This window comes from Miscanthus floridulus, chromosome 1, assembly GCF_019320115.1.
Source record: "Miscanthus floridulus cultivar M001 chromosome 1, ASM1932011v1, whole genome shotgun sequence".
Classification (NCBI taxonomy): domain Eukaryota; kingdom Viridiplantae; phylum Streptophyta; class Magnoliopsida; order Poales; family Poaceae; genus Miscanthus; species Miscanthus floridulus.
In genome coordinates this window covers 188,623,173-188,643,164 of record NC_089580.1, presented here as the reverse complement: position 1 = coordinate 188,643,164, position 19,992 = coordinate 188,623,173, and the positions used below count along the sequence as shown (strand labels likewise).

The window sequence follows — 19,992 nt, the reverse complement described above, 5'->3', positions numbered from 1 at the left end:
CCTATATATGATCTGTTGTTTTCTAGGATAATAGTCAACACGGTGATGAAAGTAAGGTCGGCATGAGACCGAGGAACCGAGCCTTGGCTAGACAAGGGCAAAATCACAATTAGGCATAAAAACAAGGGGCAAAATCGTATGGGCATTCATGTCTTTTGTACAAAGTTTAACACCATTAGGGGTGGATGACGGAGCAGGGGCAAACTGATGCTTCGTGAATGGCACAGTAGGGGTAAATTCACAAAGTCAAAAAAATAGGGGCAAAATCACAATTTTGATACAAAACAAGGGTACAAACGCAAGAGCCCCTTTTAAATACCATAATGCTGCTTACCTGACGTCTGGATGCATTGGATGCAGACCCACGTCCCACTAAAAGCAGTCAACCGCTCACCTTCCATCTCTTATTCATTCTCCGTTCACCGGAAGCTAATCCCATGCCGCGTTGCGCACCCATCCTTTACCATGCCCCCATCCCTGGCGCCCCACATGCTTGATGATTGGGCCACACACCTCCTCCACCTCCCTGAGCTTCTCCTCGTAGCCCTCCTCTGTTGTTCATCCCGTGGCGCTATCCTGCTCCTCCAGCTACTCCAGCGCCTCCACAAGGGCGGTCTCCATCCGCTCCCTGTCCTCCTAGCCGATCTTTCCTGCCATGTCATCCCACCGTCCCGCATCGTGGCGCGGACATGGTACAAAGGCCTGCGGCGGAGGTGTACGATGGATTATTGTTCTCAATGTCTCCCCCGTGTTTCAAGTGTTTTCAGGTGTTTCAGAAGTATGTTTCATCTAGGTGTTTTAAATGTTGCAATGGCTATATACGCATGTTGCAAGCGTATGTTTCATGTTGCAATCGTATGTTTCAATTGTTTCAGAAGTACGTTTCATGTGTTTCATCTGGAATTTGCAAAAGTATATCTAGATGTTGCATAACATGCATGTTTCAAGCTTATGTTTTCAAGTGTTTTAGGTATTTCATACGTATGTTGCAAGTGTTCATCTGGATGTTGCAAAAGTAGATGATTTTTTTGCATATGTTGCTATAACTATTGTAAGGAAAATAGACCCTAAACCCATTTACTTTGGATTTTGGTGTTTGATGACCAACACAACCAAATTAGACTAATGAATTTATAAGTGATTATTTTGTAGTTCAGTAGGGTGCAAGACGTGACATGGACGAAGACAACGTGATGATCCGATGATCGACACCACAAGCAAGACCTTAGGAGCACAAGAGAAGGCCCAAGATATCAAGCCAAGTTCAAGCACGAAAATAGGAACCAAGCCGTATGCAAGATCGCGAAGAACTGAGCTCACATAAGTGCCCGGACGCTGGAAGAAAGTGACCGGATGCTCCGATCAGTGGCTCAGTAACAGCAGGCGTCAGCAACAGCGACCGGACGCTGAACATGTGAATCGACCGGACACACCGATGGCACTGTGCATCAACCCAGCAACACACTCAGCAAGTGACCAGACGCTAGCGGCAAACTGACCAGACGCAGGACAGCAGCGTCCGATCGAGTATAGAGAGGTTCCAGAGCGGCGAACTTTCGACCGGACGCGTCCGGTGGCAAGTGACCGGACGCTGACAGCGTCCGATCAGTTGTTCGCGGCTCCAACTATCGAGACGACCGGACGCGTCCGATCAGGACAACTCCAGCGTCCGGTCAGTAGCAGAAAAGCGGGATTTTGTCCCCAACGGCTACTTTCTCAGTGGGACTTATAAATAGACCTTCCAACCGGGCATTTGAGGTGTGTGGAGCCGAAGAAACATATCAAGGATGTTGATACACCATTTTAGTGATCTCCACTTGCATAGTCATTAGTGTTTTATTAGGTGATTAGCGTAGGTGAAAGGTCATAATGGCTAGAGGGGGATGAATAGCCTAATAAAAATTTCTACAACAACACTTAACCAAATGGTTAGACAATTATGAGGCGAAGCGAGTATTGCGCTAGCCTACTCAAAATGCAAGCCACCTACCACAATTCTAGTTAGATAGTGTCAATTCACACAAGAGCAATGACACTACCCTATGTTAATGTGCTCTCAAAGGCTAACTAAAGAGACACACCAACCAAGCATGCAAGCTCTCACAACTAGCTACACTAAAGAGATTGTCAACTAGTTTGCGGTAAAGTAAAAAAAGTGATCAAGAGGGTTATACCGCCGTGTAGATGAATGAACCAATCAATCACGAAGATGAATAACAGTGATGACCAATCACCTCGGAATCAATGATGAACACAATGATTTTTACCGATGTTCACTTGCTTGCCGGCAAGCTAGTCCTCGTTGTGGCGATTCACTCACTTGAAGGTTCACGCGCTAATTGGCTTCACACGCCAAATCCTCAATAGGGTGCCGCACAACCAACACAAGATGAGGATCACATAAGCCATGAGTAATTCACTAGAGTACCTTTTGGCGCTCCGTCGAAGAAAGGTCAAGAACCCCTCACAATCACCACAATCGGAGCCGGAGACAATCACCACCTCCGCTCGACGATCCTCGCTGCTCCAAGTCGTCTAGGTGGCGGCAATCACCAAGAGTAACAAGCAAAATCCGCAGCGAAACACGAACACCAAGTGCCTCTAGATGCAATCACTCAAGCAATGCACTTGGATCACTCCGAATCTCACTATGATGATGAATCAATGATGTAGATGAGTGGGAGGACTTTGGCTTAGCTCAAAAGGTTGCTATGTCAATGAAAATGGCTAAAGATGTGAGCCACAGCCGGCTATGGGGCTTAAATAGAAGCCCCCACAAAATAGATCCATTGTACCCCTTCACTGGGTACTCTGCGCTCTGACCAGACGCTCCGGTCCACTTGACCGGACCCTGGACCTAGCGTCCGGTCCACAGATGGACACCACGCATCATCAGCTTCAAACGCTGTTCGTCAGATTCCAACGGTTATGACGCTGACCGGACGCTCCGGTATAAACTGACTGGACGCTGGAACCTCAGCGTCCGGTCGAGTACAGTAAGGGTTGAAACCTGGTTTTCCTCGACCGGACGCGTCCGGTCCACCTCGACCGGACACAGCCCAGCGTCCGGTGGTAAACCCTAGCCACTGTACCGACAGTCAACGCGACCGGACGCAGGCAGTCAGCATCCGGTGCTTCTGGATCCAGCGTCCGGTCACAGGACCGACGCTGGCATCAGCTCTGTTCTTACTTCTATCTTCTCCACCCTTGCTCCAATGTGTCAACCACCAAGAATTTGCATCCGGCGCAATAGAAAATAGGCATTTCATTTTCCCGAAAGCGCCGAATCCCAAACCCATCTCAACCCTGCAAACACCTTGTGCCCATGTGTTAGCATATTTTCACAAATATTATCAAGGGTGTTAGCACTCCACTAGATCCTAAATGCATATGCAATGAGTTAGAGCATCTAGTGGCACTTTGATAACCGCATTCCGATACGAGTTTCACCCCTCTTAATAGTACGGCTATCAAATCTAAATGTGATCACACTCTCTAAGTGTCTTGATCACCAAAATAAAATAGCTCCTACAAAATATACCTTTGCCTTGAGCTTTTTGTTTTTCTCTTTCTTCTTTCCAAGTCGAAGCACTTGATCATCACCATGCCATCATCATCATCATGCTATGATCTTCATTGGCTTCTCCACTTGTAGTGTGCTACCTATCTCATGATCACTTGATAAACTAGGTTAGCACTTAGGGTTTCATTAATTCACCAAAACCAAACTAGAGCTTTCAGTAGGTGCTTTTGCGAAGTGATTAGGTTGATTAGACCACCACTTATGCGCTTGCTCTAGGTTTAGGCTAGTGTTTAGTGAGGTTTACATACCTCTTACCACTCGGTGCTTACGAGCACCATTGTTGTACAACGGAGGGGCTTGTAGTCTTACGAGATCACACTAACCGAGTTTTTGGTGTGGCCGCCACCGTGTATCGGAGGAAACAAGGCCCGCGGCGTTTTGGACGGAAGCTTGATAGTGAAGACGGCGGGGAGCATCCGGGAGAGGCTTGCCGGAAGGCACGTCGGAGACCCAATTACGCGTGGGGAAGGCCCGAGGCTATCCACGGAGCGCTTCTCGATACCTCGGTAAAAATAGCGGAGTCATCGACGGGAGTTTGCATATCTCTACCTTGCTCTTTAGCTTCCGCATTTACATTGATTATATTGCTCCTTTTGCGGTAGAGATAGTAACGCACTAGCAAAACCGTAGTTGCACATTTAGATAGTTTATCTTCTGCATATGTTTTGATAGGGTTAGAAAAAGAGGACATAGTTTAGGAGTTAGATTTTTAAGTTGCCTAATTCACCCCTCTTCTTAGACGTCACGGTCTTACTTCAACTATAAACATATGTTTCAAGTGTTTCATCTAGATGTTTCAAAAGTAGATCTGGGGGAGCACATGTTGCAATGGATCTAGTGGATGACGAACAGCGACCTGCCGCAGCCACTGGCTGCTGCTATAGGGCGCCACCGTGGGTCACCGTGTGGGTGCCTAAGGCCGGCAGATGGCTCTGCAGAGCGCATACGCAGATGGGGCAGGTGACCGGGACTGGTCCCATTCGCTAGCCCTTCCGATTATATCAGAGTGAAGAAGAGAACTCAGTAAGTTCAAAAATCGGTCGAGCTATTCGACTGATGGTTTCTGTGACTCATAAGCCGACTGAAGCTAATTTGTTGTGAGAGAAAAACATTCTACCATGACTGACAAGTTCAAGCGAACAAAGCGGGTAGCAAAAAATCTACTCATAGTGTATAGATCATACTGCGAAGAAGGTTTGGTTCCACACTACTGTAGTCTTTTCCCCCTCAAAAGACGACAGGATCCCGAGCTCTTGTGAAATTTCAACCAATACCGTACTAGCTGATATTAAAGTCGGCTGATATTAAATTTCAACCAATACTGTAGATTCATACTGCAAAGAAGGTTTGGTTCCACACTACTGTAGATTCCACATTTCATGAAAACAACCGTAAATAACAGTTCTAACCTAAAAGTACCGTCATCATGAAAACAACCGTTTTACATGGAACTTGAATGTGCATTACCATGTTACTCCATGTCTTCGGTAAATTATTGCATATGTTTCAGGACATCGAATTTTACAAGAAAAGCACAATGTTTCAGGACATCAGCATATCCGTGTTACTCGAGGCACCAGAATGAGCATCAACATCGCTTTTTACATTTAGGTGAGCCACAAAAAGCTCAATCCAAAAAAGAAATTCTATAATTTTAACAACAGACGCACCGAGGACTCCCGTTGATGGCAGAAATTAACGTAAGCCAAAAATGCATGAATAGTCCCACGGCTGCAGGAAGAACCAGAGAAGGTTTTCAAGACTCATATATGGGTACCGGTAGGAAAGGGAATGGAGCCACAGAAGCATAGGCAACTGGAGGGCGTGATTGCACACGAGAAGGTTTCCTGTCTTGGCGTTTCTGTCTCGCTCTTTCTTTGTCCTGCAGATCAGCCCCGTACAGAACTCCGTCCAGCTCACTTTTCTCAGCCAGGTTGTGCGCCTTTTGTTCAATAGGTAGCCGATGTAACAGAAGTCCAGCCATGAAGGCAGGGAGATACAGCAGGCTACCATAGAACATTCTCCTGGCAGTCTTCGGACTTGGTTCCAGCACAAATGATAGAGCTCCAATGGTAAGGCCTAATGTTAGGAGTGAAGCTTCAAGACCGAACCACTCAGATGTGAGCCCCCCTACAAGGGTTAATTCCATAAGATCTCAAATTTACAAAAACACATTAAAAAAGGAAAGTAGAAATTCAATGTTTAGTACTTACAGCTGTATGCAAATAACCCCAAAGGTAGCATGTACAGACAATTTCTTAGTGACACCCATGCAGTTCTTTCACCAGTAGGGTCAGCAAAAGAAAACATTCGATACCTGCACCAAACAACCAGTCACATGGCCACAATTTTCATATAGACTCTTTACAGATAGATCAGCTAGTAACAAACTGGGACAAGTTAATTACCCTCCAGCAAGATAATCATTTCGACATAAGTACGCGAGAGCCATAAAATGAGGTATTTGCCAATAGTACAATGCAGCAGGTAGTATCATCGCATTTAGTGACAGTTCAGTTGAAGCTGCTGTCCAACTGTACAGAGGAAGACACAGTAAAGGATCACATATTACAAAACATGTATACAGCTCTATTGACATATTCAGCATATCAAATAGGATCACAACAAAATACTCTACAGCAAGAATCGACTAATATTAAACACACATGAAGGTTTCCAGAAACTTTTTATATGATCTAACTGGAAACTGCAGGGCATCATGGATGGGTGGATATTGCTGAAGCATAGCTGCAAAGAGTGGTCAAGATCACAATTTTGTACAGATATTTTAGTAATTCAAATTCTAGACGTCAAACTTTATGCAGTCATGATATGCCCTTGACTAACAATAGACAACTTGATTCTTAGGAGAGCATATCAAACGCATCTCATACTTTCACCTGTACCCCTGTGCAGCTCAGCCCATAGTCCCATGGACCAAGCACCCCAGAGAAACTAGGGACTGTGCTTCGTGCATTTACAAAGTTGAATCAAATTCACAATTTGACTGCAACCTTTCCTTCTATATAGAGTTATAGACCAACTACTGTCAATTATGTATGTTCTTTTGCAGAAAATATATACAGTGCCATTACACAAACAACTACTAAAATTCCTAAGAATACAAGAAATGGTCAGTAACTTACCCCAGAAGTGGTGGAATGGCACCAACGACTGCCCCAACCCATGTATTAACAGGGTGTATTTGCTTCAACGGCGTATACACAAATGCGTACAGAACAAGATTAGAAGCTGCAAGCCCAGCTGCCAAGCCATTAGCCTGCACAAACCTTACCAATTTTTTGCATGTTTAGTTCCAGTGTCAGCTTTCTATCTACTTCACGGTTTAGTAAATTTAAGAAAGTAGAATATACGTCTATAGAATGCAAAGAGAAAGCAAGAACCTTCCAGGCCAGCAAAGCTGTTCCTGCAACTCCAACACTTGTAGCCCACATGGCAGCATGTGCAGGACTAATGCGACCAGATGGCAGGGGACGTCGCATTGTCCTTTTCATTTGAGCATCATTTTTTATCTCGAACACCTGAAAGTAGGTGTTAATGATCAAATGAGTTGTCTTGGGGCAGCTAAAGTAAGTACAGCAAGTTCAACCAGGGTTATCCATAATTCCATATAAGCAATAGCTCCAATTTCAGATATTGCGTAATGTGTGGGAAGTAGGATACATTAAGAAAACTAGTATTTCGTGCAGGATCATGAAGAACCAAAGATTTGCATGCATGTTAGTACAATGTATATTGATTTAGCATGTCAAAAAGTAATAAATGCATACCTGGTTGAGGGTATTTGCAGATGCTGCAACCATCATTGTACCAGCACATGTGGAACAAAGTCCGGCAATGTCCACGATGTTGCCACTACCGAGCACATAGCCAGCCCCCGAAGTTGCCACAACAAGAGCACTAAATACGAATGGATCAATGATTAGAAATTACATCTTCAGTCATCAGTTACAAGGGGCAAGGTTGAATCCTGAATCACAAGATTGTCTGAACCTATTCCACGTGAGGTGCCACGCTGCTATACAATATCTAGAGACATTAGGCGAATCAACGATTCTTGCATGAGTGAAGATTGTAAAACTGAAAAAATTGACACCCTCATAGCAATCTGGGATTGAAAATCCCAACTCACTGAAAAGTGACAATGTCCCAAGGACTTAAATGTCGGTAAGACACTGAGTGGCAATTCCTAAAGTGCTGCTGGAACAAATAATCAATCACCATGTTTCTCAGCAACAGAAGGCTAGTTGCATAAGGTCTGAACAAAAGATGAACTGTCCAAGAAAAAAGTTTGACTTGCATTCTGAATACAACCTATGGATGTCAAAACAGAAAAGTGATTGTAATAATGAGCGTGAGAACGAAGAGCACAGAACCGAACATAGCAGGTTAGCAAGTTCAGTGCCAGGGATTACATTTGACTTGGAGGTTCGTATAGATTAAACAAATGAGGGTGGTTGGTAGCCAAAACATGATAAACTCAACACATGGAGGCATGGAGCCAGAGATTTGAAGCAAATAATCCTTTGTTATCTTAAACATCTTTTTTCCCTGGGGAGACAAACATCCTGCTCGCCTGTCCACTACCAGTACCAAATATCTCAGTTATACCAAAATGGCACTTAACATTCTTACCAATGTATGGATGTTAGCTTTATACCATTATAATGGTGCTTTACATAGCTATTTTTATATGTAGACGACAGGCAGACAGGAACTCCCTCTGTACCAAAAAGTGTCATTCTAGTTTTGTCATAAGTGAAACTATCTTAAGTTTGACCAAGTTTATGGATAAGATTATCAACATTTATGACACCAATATGAAAATATATTTCATCATTATTTATCTAATGATACTTATTTGGTAACATAAATATTGGTAATTTTTTTATAAACTTGTTCAAAATCAAGATTATGACTTTGGACAAAGCTAGAATGACACCTTTTTGGGAGGGGGGCAGGGGTATTTCTTTATAGAGAAAAGACCATTTTACAGACTATGGATATTATTCTCGTTCCATGTGCTGAATTAGCATTTTCAAAACAGGAACAATGACAAGTGTGCACTGCCACAGATTGAATTTTGAAGAACTGTCTCAATTAAATTTACACACTCTAACTAGAAAGGAGTGGAGTGGTACTATCTAATGTTTTGGGTTTAGTAACGTAGCAGTTTTTTTTATATTTATGCAATCTAACATAGTTGAGATTAGCTAGTGCAATATGCTCATGTAGAATTAGTATCAGCAGAAATAACATTTAGTATGCATACTCATGTAGAATTAAACATGAAAGAAAACGCCTACCACAAATGTAAGAAACATACTATCCAAAGCTTCCTAGCTAACTTAGAATACAATGAAAGATCAAAAGTTTGCAGAAAAAGCATCACAGAGGGTTAAGTTAGCACAGACAGCATCAGCCACAGCAGAATTCTCACTTAGCAACAAGTCCATGTAAAACTGAGCATATGGATTCTACACATTATATATACATTAAATACACCTCAACAGGTTTTTGCTCAATTTTCATAAACATGTGTCAAAGATCAATAAAGGGCGTACCCAGTGCAGAGAAGCTCCCGCTCTGTGCGGGGTCTAGGGAAGGGTGTCAGTGGCAAGCCTTACCCTCGCCTGTGCAATGTGAGGAGACCACGACTCGAACCCGGGACCTTCTGGTCACAGGCGGTAAGACTCTACCGCTTGCACCAGGCCCGCCCTTCTTGTGTCAAAGATCAATGCCTTCAAAAAATGGGCATACAAAATCCTAGTTCTAATTTTCTCAGAATTCAACACAAGTACCAAAGAACATGCCCATACTCGATATTGATTCAGTTGTTAAAAAAGAAAGAAAACTGAAGATTCCATTATCAAATTTTTGTCTCAAAAATCTATACAGCTTCATACGACTCTAGTCTAGGACTAAATATACAACAATAGTAAACCAGTGTGAAGCAGCACCTATCCTAGTGATATCTGCAGTTGCATGAAATGATGCCGTGTTATTCAATTTATATTCGAAAGTTATTCCGAGAAACATTACAACAGATCCATGGGTAAGATGGGCTGAGGGGAGAGAAAATCACGCACCTGAGGCGGGCTTTCGAGAGCTCCCAGTAGCACTTCCCATAGTGCCGCAGCGCGTCGGAGATGGATCCGGTATGCTGCGAAACGGATACAGCCGCCGCCGCCGCCGCTTCTTCCACGATGGTGTTCGCCACGGCAGTGGACGGAGCGGAAGAGGAGGAGGAGGTACGCGCCGAAGCAATAGGAGCGAGCGACGTGACCGGGTGGTGGATGGGGTCGACGAGGAGGCGCGAGCGGAGAGCCCTCACGGCGGAGGCGGCGGTGGCGCCGCCCCTCCACATGGCGGCTGCAGGTGCGGGGTGCGGGGTGCGGGGTGCGGCGACGACGAGGCCCGGTGGTCGACGGTGGGAATGGGAATACGGCGTGTGAGGCAGGTCGGGGTGGTGAGCTGGGCTGAGAAGACAAGGACCCAGGAGTGAAATGGGCATAGTGAGATGGGCCGGGCCCAAGTGTGTCTTGACATAGTAGGTCTCAAGTGGGTTTTGGCGGGGCGCTACGGTGCAGATGCAGTGCAGCCGGCTCGATCTTGGAGGACGTGGCTGGTAACCTGTTTATTAATTAACTAGCCGTGTATTGCAAGGGGGAAAATAATATAATGCTTACAAGGGCCTATCTCTTTCCGGCTTGCGTTCTCTAGCATCACCTCCTAAATGCATGAATTGACATTGTTATGTCCATATACCATTGATATCATTATTTTAAATATGCACAGTACATCCAATAAAATATTGTAAAAGGATGTTTCGTTTTGTACCTACATTTTTTTGTTAGTTCTTTGTGCTAATAATGCGAGAGAACTATTATTTTCCATTCTATTAACCTGTAATAGCCTGGGGACCATAGGTTTATTATTTATCGAGGAGCATGGATTTATATAGCGGGCTATAGCAGCGCTATAGCGCTGTATCTTTTGAGAGAGTTCACGTAATCTATTGCTGATTTTGCCGCTATGTTAACTACGACGGCTATATTGCGCTTTAGCGCTAAGTTGCTTAGCTATATACTATATAGCATTGAAATAGCGGTGCTATTTCAATTTTAGCTACAACAATGACAATCTAGTTATTATCTACTTATCTTTTGTGGTTATAAGTTTGTTATCTTTGGTTGCTAAGTTGGTCTTGCAGGACTCTATTCTGTTTCAACACGGACTCTGCAGAGTCTTTCACCAACGTCCGGCGGAATGAGATCTATTCCTATACAAAATTGAAATGTAAAAAATGTTGAACTGAGCTTAATTCTTGTTTGAGCTGATGGGGCTTAGTTCGTAGTATGTGCCACTTCCATCTTTTTAGTCATTTGAGCTTAATCTGTAGTGCTGAACGCAAGTCTGAAGTGTGAAACTCTGAATCAGTAGTGAATCATGAATATTTGTACGTAGAGGCAAACACCATGAAGAGCGTCCTGGCGCAGGTGGCGCATGTTGATGTCCATGTTCATCCCAGCTCCATCGGTCTTGTCGATGCAGGCGTACGCACCGACGAGCAGCAACGCCATGAACGAGCTCACCAGCGAGACCGTCTCGGTACCTGCGGCTGGGTCTGGTGCATCTTCCATATTTGCGGCCCCGTGCACCGCTGGTGCGTGCGGCAGACTGGGCGCCGTGAGCGCGCCCGCAGCCGCGATGCCGCGAGCTGCGGCGCCAGGCCCTCGCCGGCGGCAGGGCCAAGGGCGGCCAGCACGGCGCCGCCGCCTTGGCCTAGTACACGCTGTTGTGCTGCTGCGCGAAGGCAGCCACCCGAGGAGCAGGTCCAGCGCCTCCGTGAGCGGCGGCGACACGATGCGGCCCTGCTCGGCGGGGTCTTGGTCTCGGAGGACGCCAGCGCGGGGTTGCCGTGTAGCGCGGCAGGGAAGTGGACGGAGTCGGTCCCCGGGTGCTGTGCGGACGGTGGTCGGGGCCCACGGTGGTGCGCACACGATTTCTTCGTTGGACGAAACCTGTCCTTGTTTTTTTAAGTAGTAATAACAGAAGAACTAGAAGGACTCTCCCAGTGTTTTTTTTGCGACAAGACTCTCCCAGTGTTGTTGGTGAATTTGGATGTTATTAACTACAGAAAATCAAGGAGTATACATATGTATGGCGTTTAGAACTTCTAACCACAAGCAAGTACATGTTCACATCTTCTCATCTGTGGTTCTTAAATAGTTTAATGTAAATTCCAGGTACTTGCTCTTCTAAGAACTTTCAAATGTGCCTCAAATTTAACTAAGAAATATCCAATAGCAAGTGAAATGTATCATAAGCTCTCCTCTAAACTAAAAAATAGAGATAAGGACACATGCTTTATAGATGTTTTTATCTGTTCTTATCTTGATCATCGTGCTAACATCGTGCACGCACGCTTGAGGATAGAGCTTCGTTCGAGAAAGCCATAATGATTAATCTTGGTGATGCGAGCAAAACCAATTTTTTGGTGTCGGCTTGACTTAGAGGACAGGCTCCTAAGAATTTTGCCTTGGCCTCATACAAGATCTCCAAGAAGGAGAGGACCGCACGTAGTGCGGTTGGCAACGACGCCAGGTGCGTCGTCCACGCTCGCCTGCTTTCGAGTCTCAGCTCACGCAGGTGCTCACCGGGGCTTGGTTCCCATTTTCAACAGTCTCCGCTTGGACTCGGTTCAAACAGTGTGTCTCTCCCTCGTGATGCCACTAATGAGATCGTGATGTCCCCGTCGTCCTACGAAATCAGAGGATTGGATTTCGGTGATCTCAATAAGGACGTGGTCTTAAGATCTAAGTGTAGTTGTAGGTTTGTTTCAACACGGGTGGTGTGAGTTGTGTGCGTGTGTGTTGTGTGGGCGTACGTGTGTACGAACAGATGCTACAGCTATATCCAGATGAGAAGCAATCAAGAAAAAAAAAAGATCTCCAAGAAGGAATACCGCATAGTCCGTGACGCCTTGCTTAACAATACTTGGATTCAGGACTTCGATCTAAATGCATTTTCAATAGGGCAACAGTTGATGTCATGTTCAGTTTTGGATTGTTTGCAAAACATACAGCTCTCTTCAAGTGTTCTTGATTTGATCATTGGACACTCACCACTCATGGCCGCCTCCGTGTACGTGGCACAATTTGAAGGATTTGCTCGGTCGGACTTGTCTAGACTTATGCGGCAAAACCGGATATCACTAAAAATGTAATTTTTGTTTGGTTGGTCCTCCTAAACAGAATTTAGACCGCAAATCGTCTCATAAAGCATGCTTGATCAAATCAGAGAACATGCCCTCTATGTCATGCCATGACCGAAACTGTGATTCACCTGTTTGTTCATTGTCGATATTCCATTCTGATTTGGGATCTCATCTTTGGATGGCTTTTTCCCAACACGGCCAATAGTAGCACTACTCCACAATAAAGGATTGGTCGACGAAGGTAGTTAGTCAATTAGTCTTGTAGTCACGTGGGAAATAAGAAACAGCACCTACCAATTCCCTCACTCTTACAAAAAAAAAAAAATTAACGAGGGGACAGTCGCAAAAAAAAAAGAGGGGACTCGCATCTGGTGCAATGCAGGAATGAAGCGACTTGCTGAGATTTTCCGTTCGCTGGTCTGAAATTTGGCTGCTGGCTGAAAAACACTGTTTCGACTGAATTGTTGTGAGAGAAAAATACTGTTTCGGCTAAAAAAAGAAGTCGAACAAGTCGAATATGGGGTAAGCCGAACAAGGCCTTTGCCGGTTCTCCTCTAGTCAGGGGCGGCGGGAGGGGTATTCCTAGGTATTCCTTGGAATATACATGATTTTGGTAAAGCAAATAAATATATATGTTAAGTGTTGGTATATTTATCTTGTATTGTGAAAGAAAATTACAAAGACAAAGAAAATAGCTTTCAGGTCCACACCAAATACTCCTTTTTGCTAAAGACTTACTCCCTCCGTCCCAAAGAATACAATTCTAAAATAGTGTCACGTTTTAGTATATCAAGTTTGACAATTATAAATAAAAAATATAAATATTTATAATATGAAATAAATATCATTAAATTAATTACGAAATGTATTTTTGTAATAAATTTATTTGGAGCCATAAATGTGAATATTATTTATTACAAACTTGGTCAAACGTGAATCACTTTAACTGGCACGTAACTCATAGTTGCATTTTTTTGAGACAGAGGTAGTATAATCCTATACATTGTTATATATTTACATTGCACAATTTTATTCACATAGAATACCCTGGTGTAACATCCTGGCTCCGCTACTGCTCCTAGTGCAATGTGCGGCTACCGTTGAGTTCTAATGTTCTTCTATTCTTCTTTGGTCTAGGCCTTATTATTTCCCTATCTCCTATCTCCCGTACCTAAATAGGAGAACACCAGCATTGGCCCACACCAACGGAGCAACATCGGTCATTCCTCGCAGCAACTCTCACCCGCATGAACGCAGGAACTCCCGTGCCTCTCCCTCTTCTGCTTTCCTGCTTCCATCAAATCTCATGCTCCCCACTATCCCTTCCACTTCTCTGACCCACAATCCCTCCACTAAGGCTAGTCTCAATGGAGATTTCATAGCCCTGTTACCAATGCATCTATATTTTAGAAATAATGCAGAAGAGTTTTATCCCTATGAAACTCTCTCTACTCCCATGAAACTCTTATCATCTCTCTCTTCATCAATACGGTGCCACATCAACCTATTTAATGCCCATAAAACTATGATGAAACTCCATTGAGATTGGCCTAATGCTACCGCCGTTCATGCGATTCAATCTCATCATGCCAGGCATTATCCGATCCAGTTGCTAGATATTGATAAGTTTTTGCCGTTGTCTTTTAAAAAGTGGACCAATAAAATAGTTGTTACTATGTTATATCCACACTATTATTCATTGTTTATCTAAATTTATCCCTAAAATTCCATGGCACACTCTATGATATTGTTATTAGATAGCACTACTAATTATCCTGCATAAAATTCTTCTCATATAGAACACAACATAATTCCCACAGCAACTCGCGGTGTATCATCCAGTTTTTTTAATAAAAAATGATAGGTTCTAGTTTAAAAAAATATTGTGTTGACATTAGGGATGCATAAAATGTGAACGCTGCATTTGGACCGCCTAACTATCAACAAGTCATAGACATTCAGAAACCTAGATCACGAAACATGGTAGAAATGTGAAAACTAAGGTCTCGGGTAAATCGGTAATGCTTCAGTCAGGGATGGACGCTCCTTGACAAGCATGTGCACTACCGCTACCGGCCCAATAGGCCTTCCTACTCTCTACGTCTCCTCATCCCTCTAAAAAATATCTCCCCAATCCGATCACCCATCGCTTGCTTCATCGCACCGTGCGCCCATCCGCTCGCCCCAATCCGCATCGCCGCCGCTGCCATCTCCTCGTGCGTGACCCCACCCTACGCTGCGTCACGCCAATCTTCCTCGTTGTCGTGGCCATCTCCCCGCGCGCGCAACCATCATGCGCCACACCACCCACTCTGCTTGGTTGTCGCGGTCATCCCTCACCGCACAGCCATCCACCGTCAAGCCACCCCACTTCGCCTGGTCGCCGCAACCATCCACCGCCATGCCCACTGCGCGCTCGCCTATCACGGCCATGGCATGCACCACGCCACCACCACTCCGACACCACCAGGTGAAAGTCATCGCTCGTCTCTCGCGGTTGGTCGAAGACACCACGACAGGAAGAAGTGTGTGTTGCAATAGTATGTTTCAAGTGTTTCAGATGTTTTAGATATATGTTGCAAGTGTTGCATATGGATGTTGCAAAAGTATATCGTGATGTTTCACATGTTGCAAGGCTATACACGTATGTTGCAACTTGCAAGCATTTGTTTGAAATGTTTTATCTGTTTTCAGACATATATTGTAAAGGTTTTATCTAGATGTTGCATATGTTTCACACAGATGTTGCAAGAGTTTATTCAAAATATTTCATCCATTTCAAACTCATGTTGCAAATATATTATCTAGATGTTGCATATGTGTCGGGGACCAAATACTGGGGTACCCAAAGAGGAGGAGCTAATAACCATCAAACGTTGATGCTTCCTAACAGACAAGAACGCAACTACACTTCTTGCCCAAACGACCGAAGTTTGGCTCTGCCTCGCCCAACCTCCGAGGACTGGACTCCGCCTCGCCCGACATCAGGGGCAGACTTCGCTTCACCCGACGTTTGAGGGCAGACTTCACCTCACCCGACGTCTAAGGGCAGGCTCCGCCTCGCCCGACGTCCGAGGGCTGGCTCCACCTCGACCCGACGTCCGAGGGTAGGCTTCGCCTCGCCCGACGTCCGAGCATTGTTCGACATCTTGGGGTAGCCTCCACCTTGCCCGACGTCTCAGGGTAGGCTCCGCCTCGCCCGACGTCCGAGGGCTGGCTTCGTCTCGCTCGATGTCCGAGGGCTGGCACCGCCTCGCCTGACGTCCCAGGATAGGCTCCGCCTCGCCCGATGTCCTAGGGCTGGCTCTGCCTCACCAACGTATGCACCCTGCTCCTTCATAATGACAAGCACAGGATAAGATAGGATACTCAAGTCAACCACAGTACCGAGGACCATACCCTGCACGCCTATGGGTAAGTACCATCAGGATATGATGGGACAGGCGCTTTTAGCCCTTCCAGGCATGACAGAGCCCGAACAGTGTTGTAGGCGCTAACTTTTGTCTTACAGTGTTGTGGGCGTCGCCATCAGCCCTCGGACGTGGATCCTGACATAAGCACACGACAACCACTACAATCCAGGAGGGAACTCACATCATCTACAATAACTGACGTATGGTCACTTCCTCGTCTGCTCCCCATAGGGTCATGGCTTGGCACCCTAGCACGTCGCACCGTCCATTGGAGTAGGATGGGACATGACCACTTGCTGAATGAAGGTGAAGCCAGAGCATGGTCCTATCAGGATTAGCGAACATGCTATCCCTGACATCGTCTGCCATGTCAGTAGGGCAGGCTCAAGGGAAAAGAAAGACCCAGCACCTTCGAAGGACCTTCTCTACCTCTAGTTTTTCCTCTTTCTTCTATCTATAATCCCTGCATCCCCTTGGTCTATAAAAGGAAGGGCAGGGCACCCCACTAAGGGGATGGATCAATCCTACACATCACACGGTAGAGCTAAGCAGCATCCAAGCTCTTAGCGCCTGTTCGACCTTTCCATCAGAGACTTGGGACCTGTTCCTCTCTCAACCGTTTGTACTCCCTACTATGAACCTTTTTCAGTGCTAAAAACATGAGCAGCAGCAAACTAGACGTAGGGATATTCTGCCTGAATCAGTATAAACATTGTGTATTTTAGCACACCATCCGGCCCTAACGTGCAACAAATATAAATTTACTAGTTGGTGTTTATTCGAAACACTGACAGTTGGCGCACCAGGTAGGAGACCTTTGCGCGTTCCGACGATAAACATTAGGCCACGAATGACTAGCCACGGTATCAGCTAGGTCCTAGGCACACACGTGTGCTTCGGGAACCTAGACTTCATCATCACGGTGGGAGGAGAGTTGGCATTGGCTCACACCGCCATACAATCTCTCCTCTCCATTGGCCTCAACCACGAGAGGCTTGAGCGCCAGCTCGATGTCTCCCTTGGACCCTAGCAGTCCAGGGAGGACCAGCGTCGCCTCACCCTTTCCGACACCAACGACATGGCGTGGTTTCTGGAGGATGGTCCCTCTCTCTGGAACACCACATACAGAGCGCCCCGACAACGCTTCTGTTCAGTCTCCACAATGCTGCGGTGACCGTTAGCCACCTTGTGGCATGACACATGGTCCTACCGCTCGTGAACAATGAGTTCATGGGGGTGATCAAACACATCATGGAATCTCTCCACAACCTCCTCATGGAGGAGCCAGGGTCGTCCTCTTGCTCTGACTCCAGCCGGCGGAGCCATCACCCCTCCCGGGAATGCTTCATGATGGGTACCCCTGAGGGACACATCAAAAGCGTCCCCATGGAGGAGGCTACCCCGATAGGCAACCTTGGTGATGAAACTAAAGGGGAGATAGTGGCCCCACCTCGCATGGGGGTGGAGTAGCTGAAAGCCCGATAGCGGGAGATCAAGGAAGCACGACTCTAGCTTGTGTAGGAATACGCAGAGCTCAATCGAGAGATCGAGCACCGCGGAGACGGTGGGCGTGCACGCACCATGGCCCGTGATGTAAACTGAAGGATCATCACTGACGATGAAGCCCTTCCTCGCTTCGCTTGGGTGAGCCAGAATATCGCCTCCATGATGGCCTTGCTCCATGGCCTTATAGAGGCCGCGATGCCCAAGGATCATGAGGCCCACCACGAGATTCGCATGCTACTCGAGCACGCGGCAGCGCAGCAGGCTGAGAACTCGCTATCTTGACGATGCGAGCTCGACGCCAGCCAACGCACAACCTCGGCGCGCCCCACCAGGGACGCGTTAGTCCACCAGGCACCACAAGGCGGTAGGCAGCGCACCGCTGTCCCAATGCATCAACGTCTTGGCCATAACCACGACGCACGCAGCACTCTCGATGCCTACAGACGTACCTACAGTGACCCAAGAGAAGGAGCCCACCACGGTTATCATCCTCGTCGTGGCGGATGCTATGACAGTGGTGAGGACTAGAGCCTAAGCCTCGGCCTACCAGGCCCTCAGGCCTTTGACTGACACATCCTCAACGCTACCTTCCCGCTAAGGTACCAGTCACCAACCAATATCCCAAAGTACTCTGGAGAAACAAACCCTGGATTATGGCTCAAAGACTATCGGTGTCGGTGCAGAAAGTGACCAATAAGTAAATATTTATAGTTTTGTCGTACGTTGTGATCGGATGTGGCCTAGCACTCAATGACACAGGGTTTATACTGGTTCAGGTAACATGCCCTATGTCTAGTTTGAGTCGGTCAATGACTTTATTCCTGAGCCTACGTGCTCAAAGTTTGTAGTGGGGTTACAAATGAGAAGGAGAAAGATGGGGTGCACGAGAGGTCCGGTCGGCTCCGGCCGGAAGGGCCAAGAGCGACAGGAGCTCTTCTATGAGCTAAGTGTTCAAGCGTGTGCTTGATATCTGAACCTGGCGGTTCTATGGTTGTGAGCTAGTGAACTTGATCAATCTGGATTAACTTATATAAACTTGAATCAACTGGGTCTCTTGGGAGAGAGCGCATCCCCTTTTATAGACAAAGGGGATGGCCTTACAAGTGAGAGGGAGGGAGTACGTATGCTTCTAAGTCTTGCTGCCCACACCAGTGGGTACAAGATGATGGTAGGCGCCCACAACACTGTTGGATGTCAGATACATGTGGGAGGTTACGTCGTGTTGTTTTGGGTATGGCAGATGTCGACACCTGCATATACTGTTGATGCCTAGACGCATGTAAGGAGTTTCACCATGTTCACTCGGTACGATAAATCCCGGCGCCGACAACACTATCAATACCCAGAGGCATGTGGGGGGCCTTACCGTATGGGAGTTAACGGTGCCCACAATACTGTAGAGGGAAATGTCGGCGCCTACAATACTATCTGTGTCAGGGTGGTTGCAGAGTATTATTCCTACAGGTGATAGGATATGGTCCCTGGTTTTATGGTTTGACTTGAGCGCCTTGCCTTGCTTTCTCCATTCATTCCTTGGTCCTTTTCAGGCAGGTGTCCCTAGTCAGTTGGTCCCAGTCGGCTCTGGTTGTGCCAGTCGGAGAAGAGCAATGAGCAGGGTCTTTGCATACCTCGGTCAGAGATGTGGGGTCAAAGTCAAAGGTAGTGCTTTGCCAGGCCTTCCGGTTGGAGAGACCATCCGGAGGCGGCTGGAGACCGAAGTGAGCACTTCGGTCGAAGAGGTGGGCCAGAGTCGATAAGCGGGCATTGTTCCTCCTCGGCTAGACCTTCTGGTCGGTGATTGGATTGCCCTTCTACCCTGTTGTTTTAGACTCTTGGGCCAGCCCATGAGTTGCGCGCTGTCTGCTTGGGCCGAGCCTTTATGGGGAAGCCGGTCTACGAGGGATCCCGGGTTTATGAACCCAACAATCGGCTTGCATGCCAAGTCGGTGGTGCAGATAATGATGACTTCATTATCCACAACCTTCCACTATTCTTAGCTGATTCGACATGAGCATGGTTGGAACACCTCCCGTCCAACTCGATCTAGAGTTGGGTGAATCTAAAGGAGATCTTTGTAGGGAACTTCCAGGGCACAAACAAGTGCCCTGGGAACCCATGGGACAGGCCAGTGAGACCCCCTATGGTTACATCCAATGCTTCTTCTGGTAGTGCAACGAACTCCCTAACATCGCCGACATCGACATTATAGGAGCCTTCCTGTCTGGGACTACCTGCGAGTCTTTGGTTCA

The 19,992-nt window shown here is 46.4% G+C and overlaps 1 protein-coding gene across 1 annotated transcript; it reads right to left on the bottom strand.

Annotated features, from left to right (window-relative positions):
- Positions 1 to 5,038: 5,038 nt before the first annotated feature.
- On the bottom strand, positions 5,039 to 10,018 carry LOC136506049 (protoheme IX farnesyltransferase, mitochondrial-like). The gene is made up of 7 exons (XM_066501175.1): positions 9,694 to 10,018; positions 7,375 to 7,504; positions 6,988 to 7,125; positions 6,730 to 6,863; positions 5,992 to 6,117; positions 5,797 to 5,900; positions 5,039 to 5,713 (listed from the first exon to the last, which is right to left on the bottom strand). The coding sequence occupies exons 1-7, from the start codon at positions 9,969 to 9,971 to the stop codon at positions 5,340 to 5,342; spliced, it is 1,284 nt and encodes a 427-aa protein (XP_066357272.1). The 5' UTR covers positions 9,972 to 10,018; the 3' UTR covers positions 5,039 to 5,339.
- Between the last annotated feature and the right edge of the window lie 9,974 nt (positions 10,019 to 19,992).

Coding starts and splice junctions, on each gene's coding strand:
- LOC136506049 (XM_066501175.1), bottom strand. CDS start 9,971: ATGTGGAGGGGCGGCGCCACCGCCGCCTCCGCCGTGAGGGCTCTCCGC. Junction 7,126..7,374: donor CTGCAAATACCCTCAACCAG/GTATGCATTTAT, acceptor ACCTACTTTCAG/GTGTTCGAGATAAAAAATGA. Junction 5,714..5,796: donor GGGGTTATTTGCATACAGCT/GTAAGTACTAAA, acceptor TAACCCTTGTAG/GGGGGCTCACATCTGAGTGG.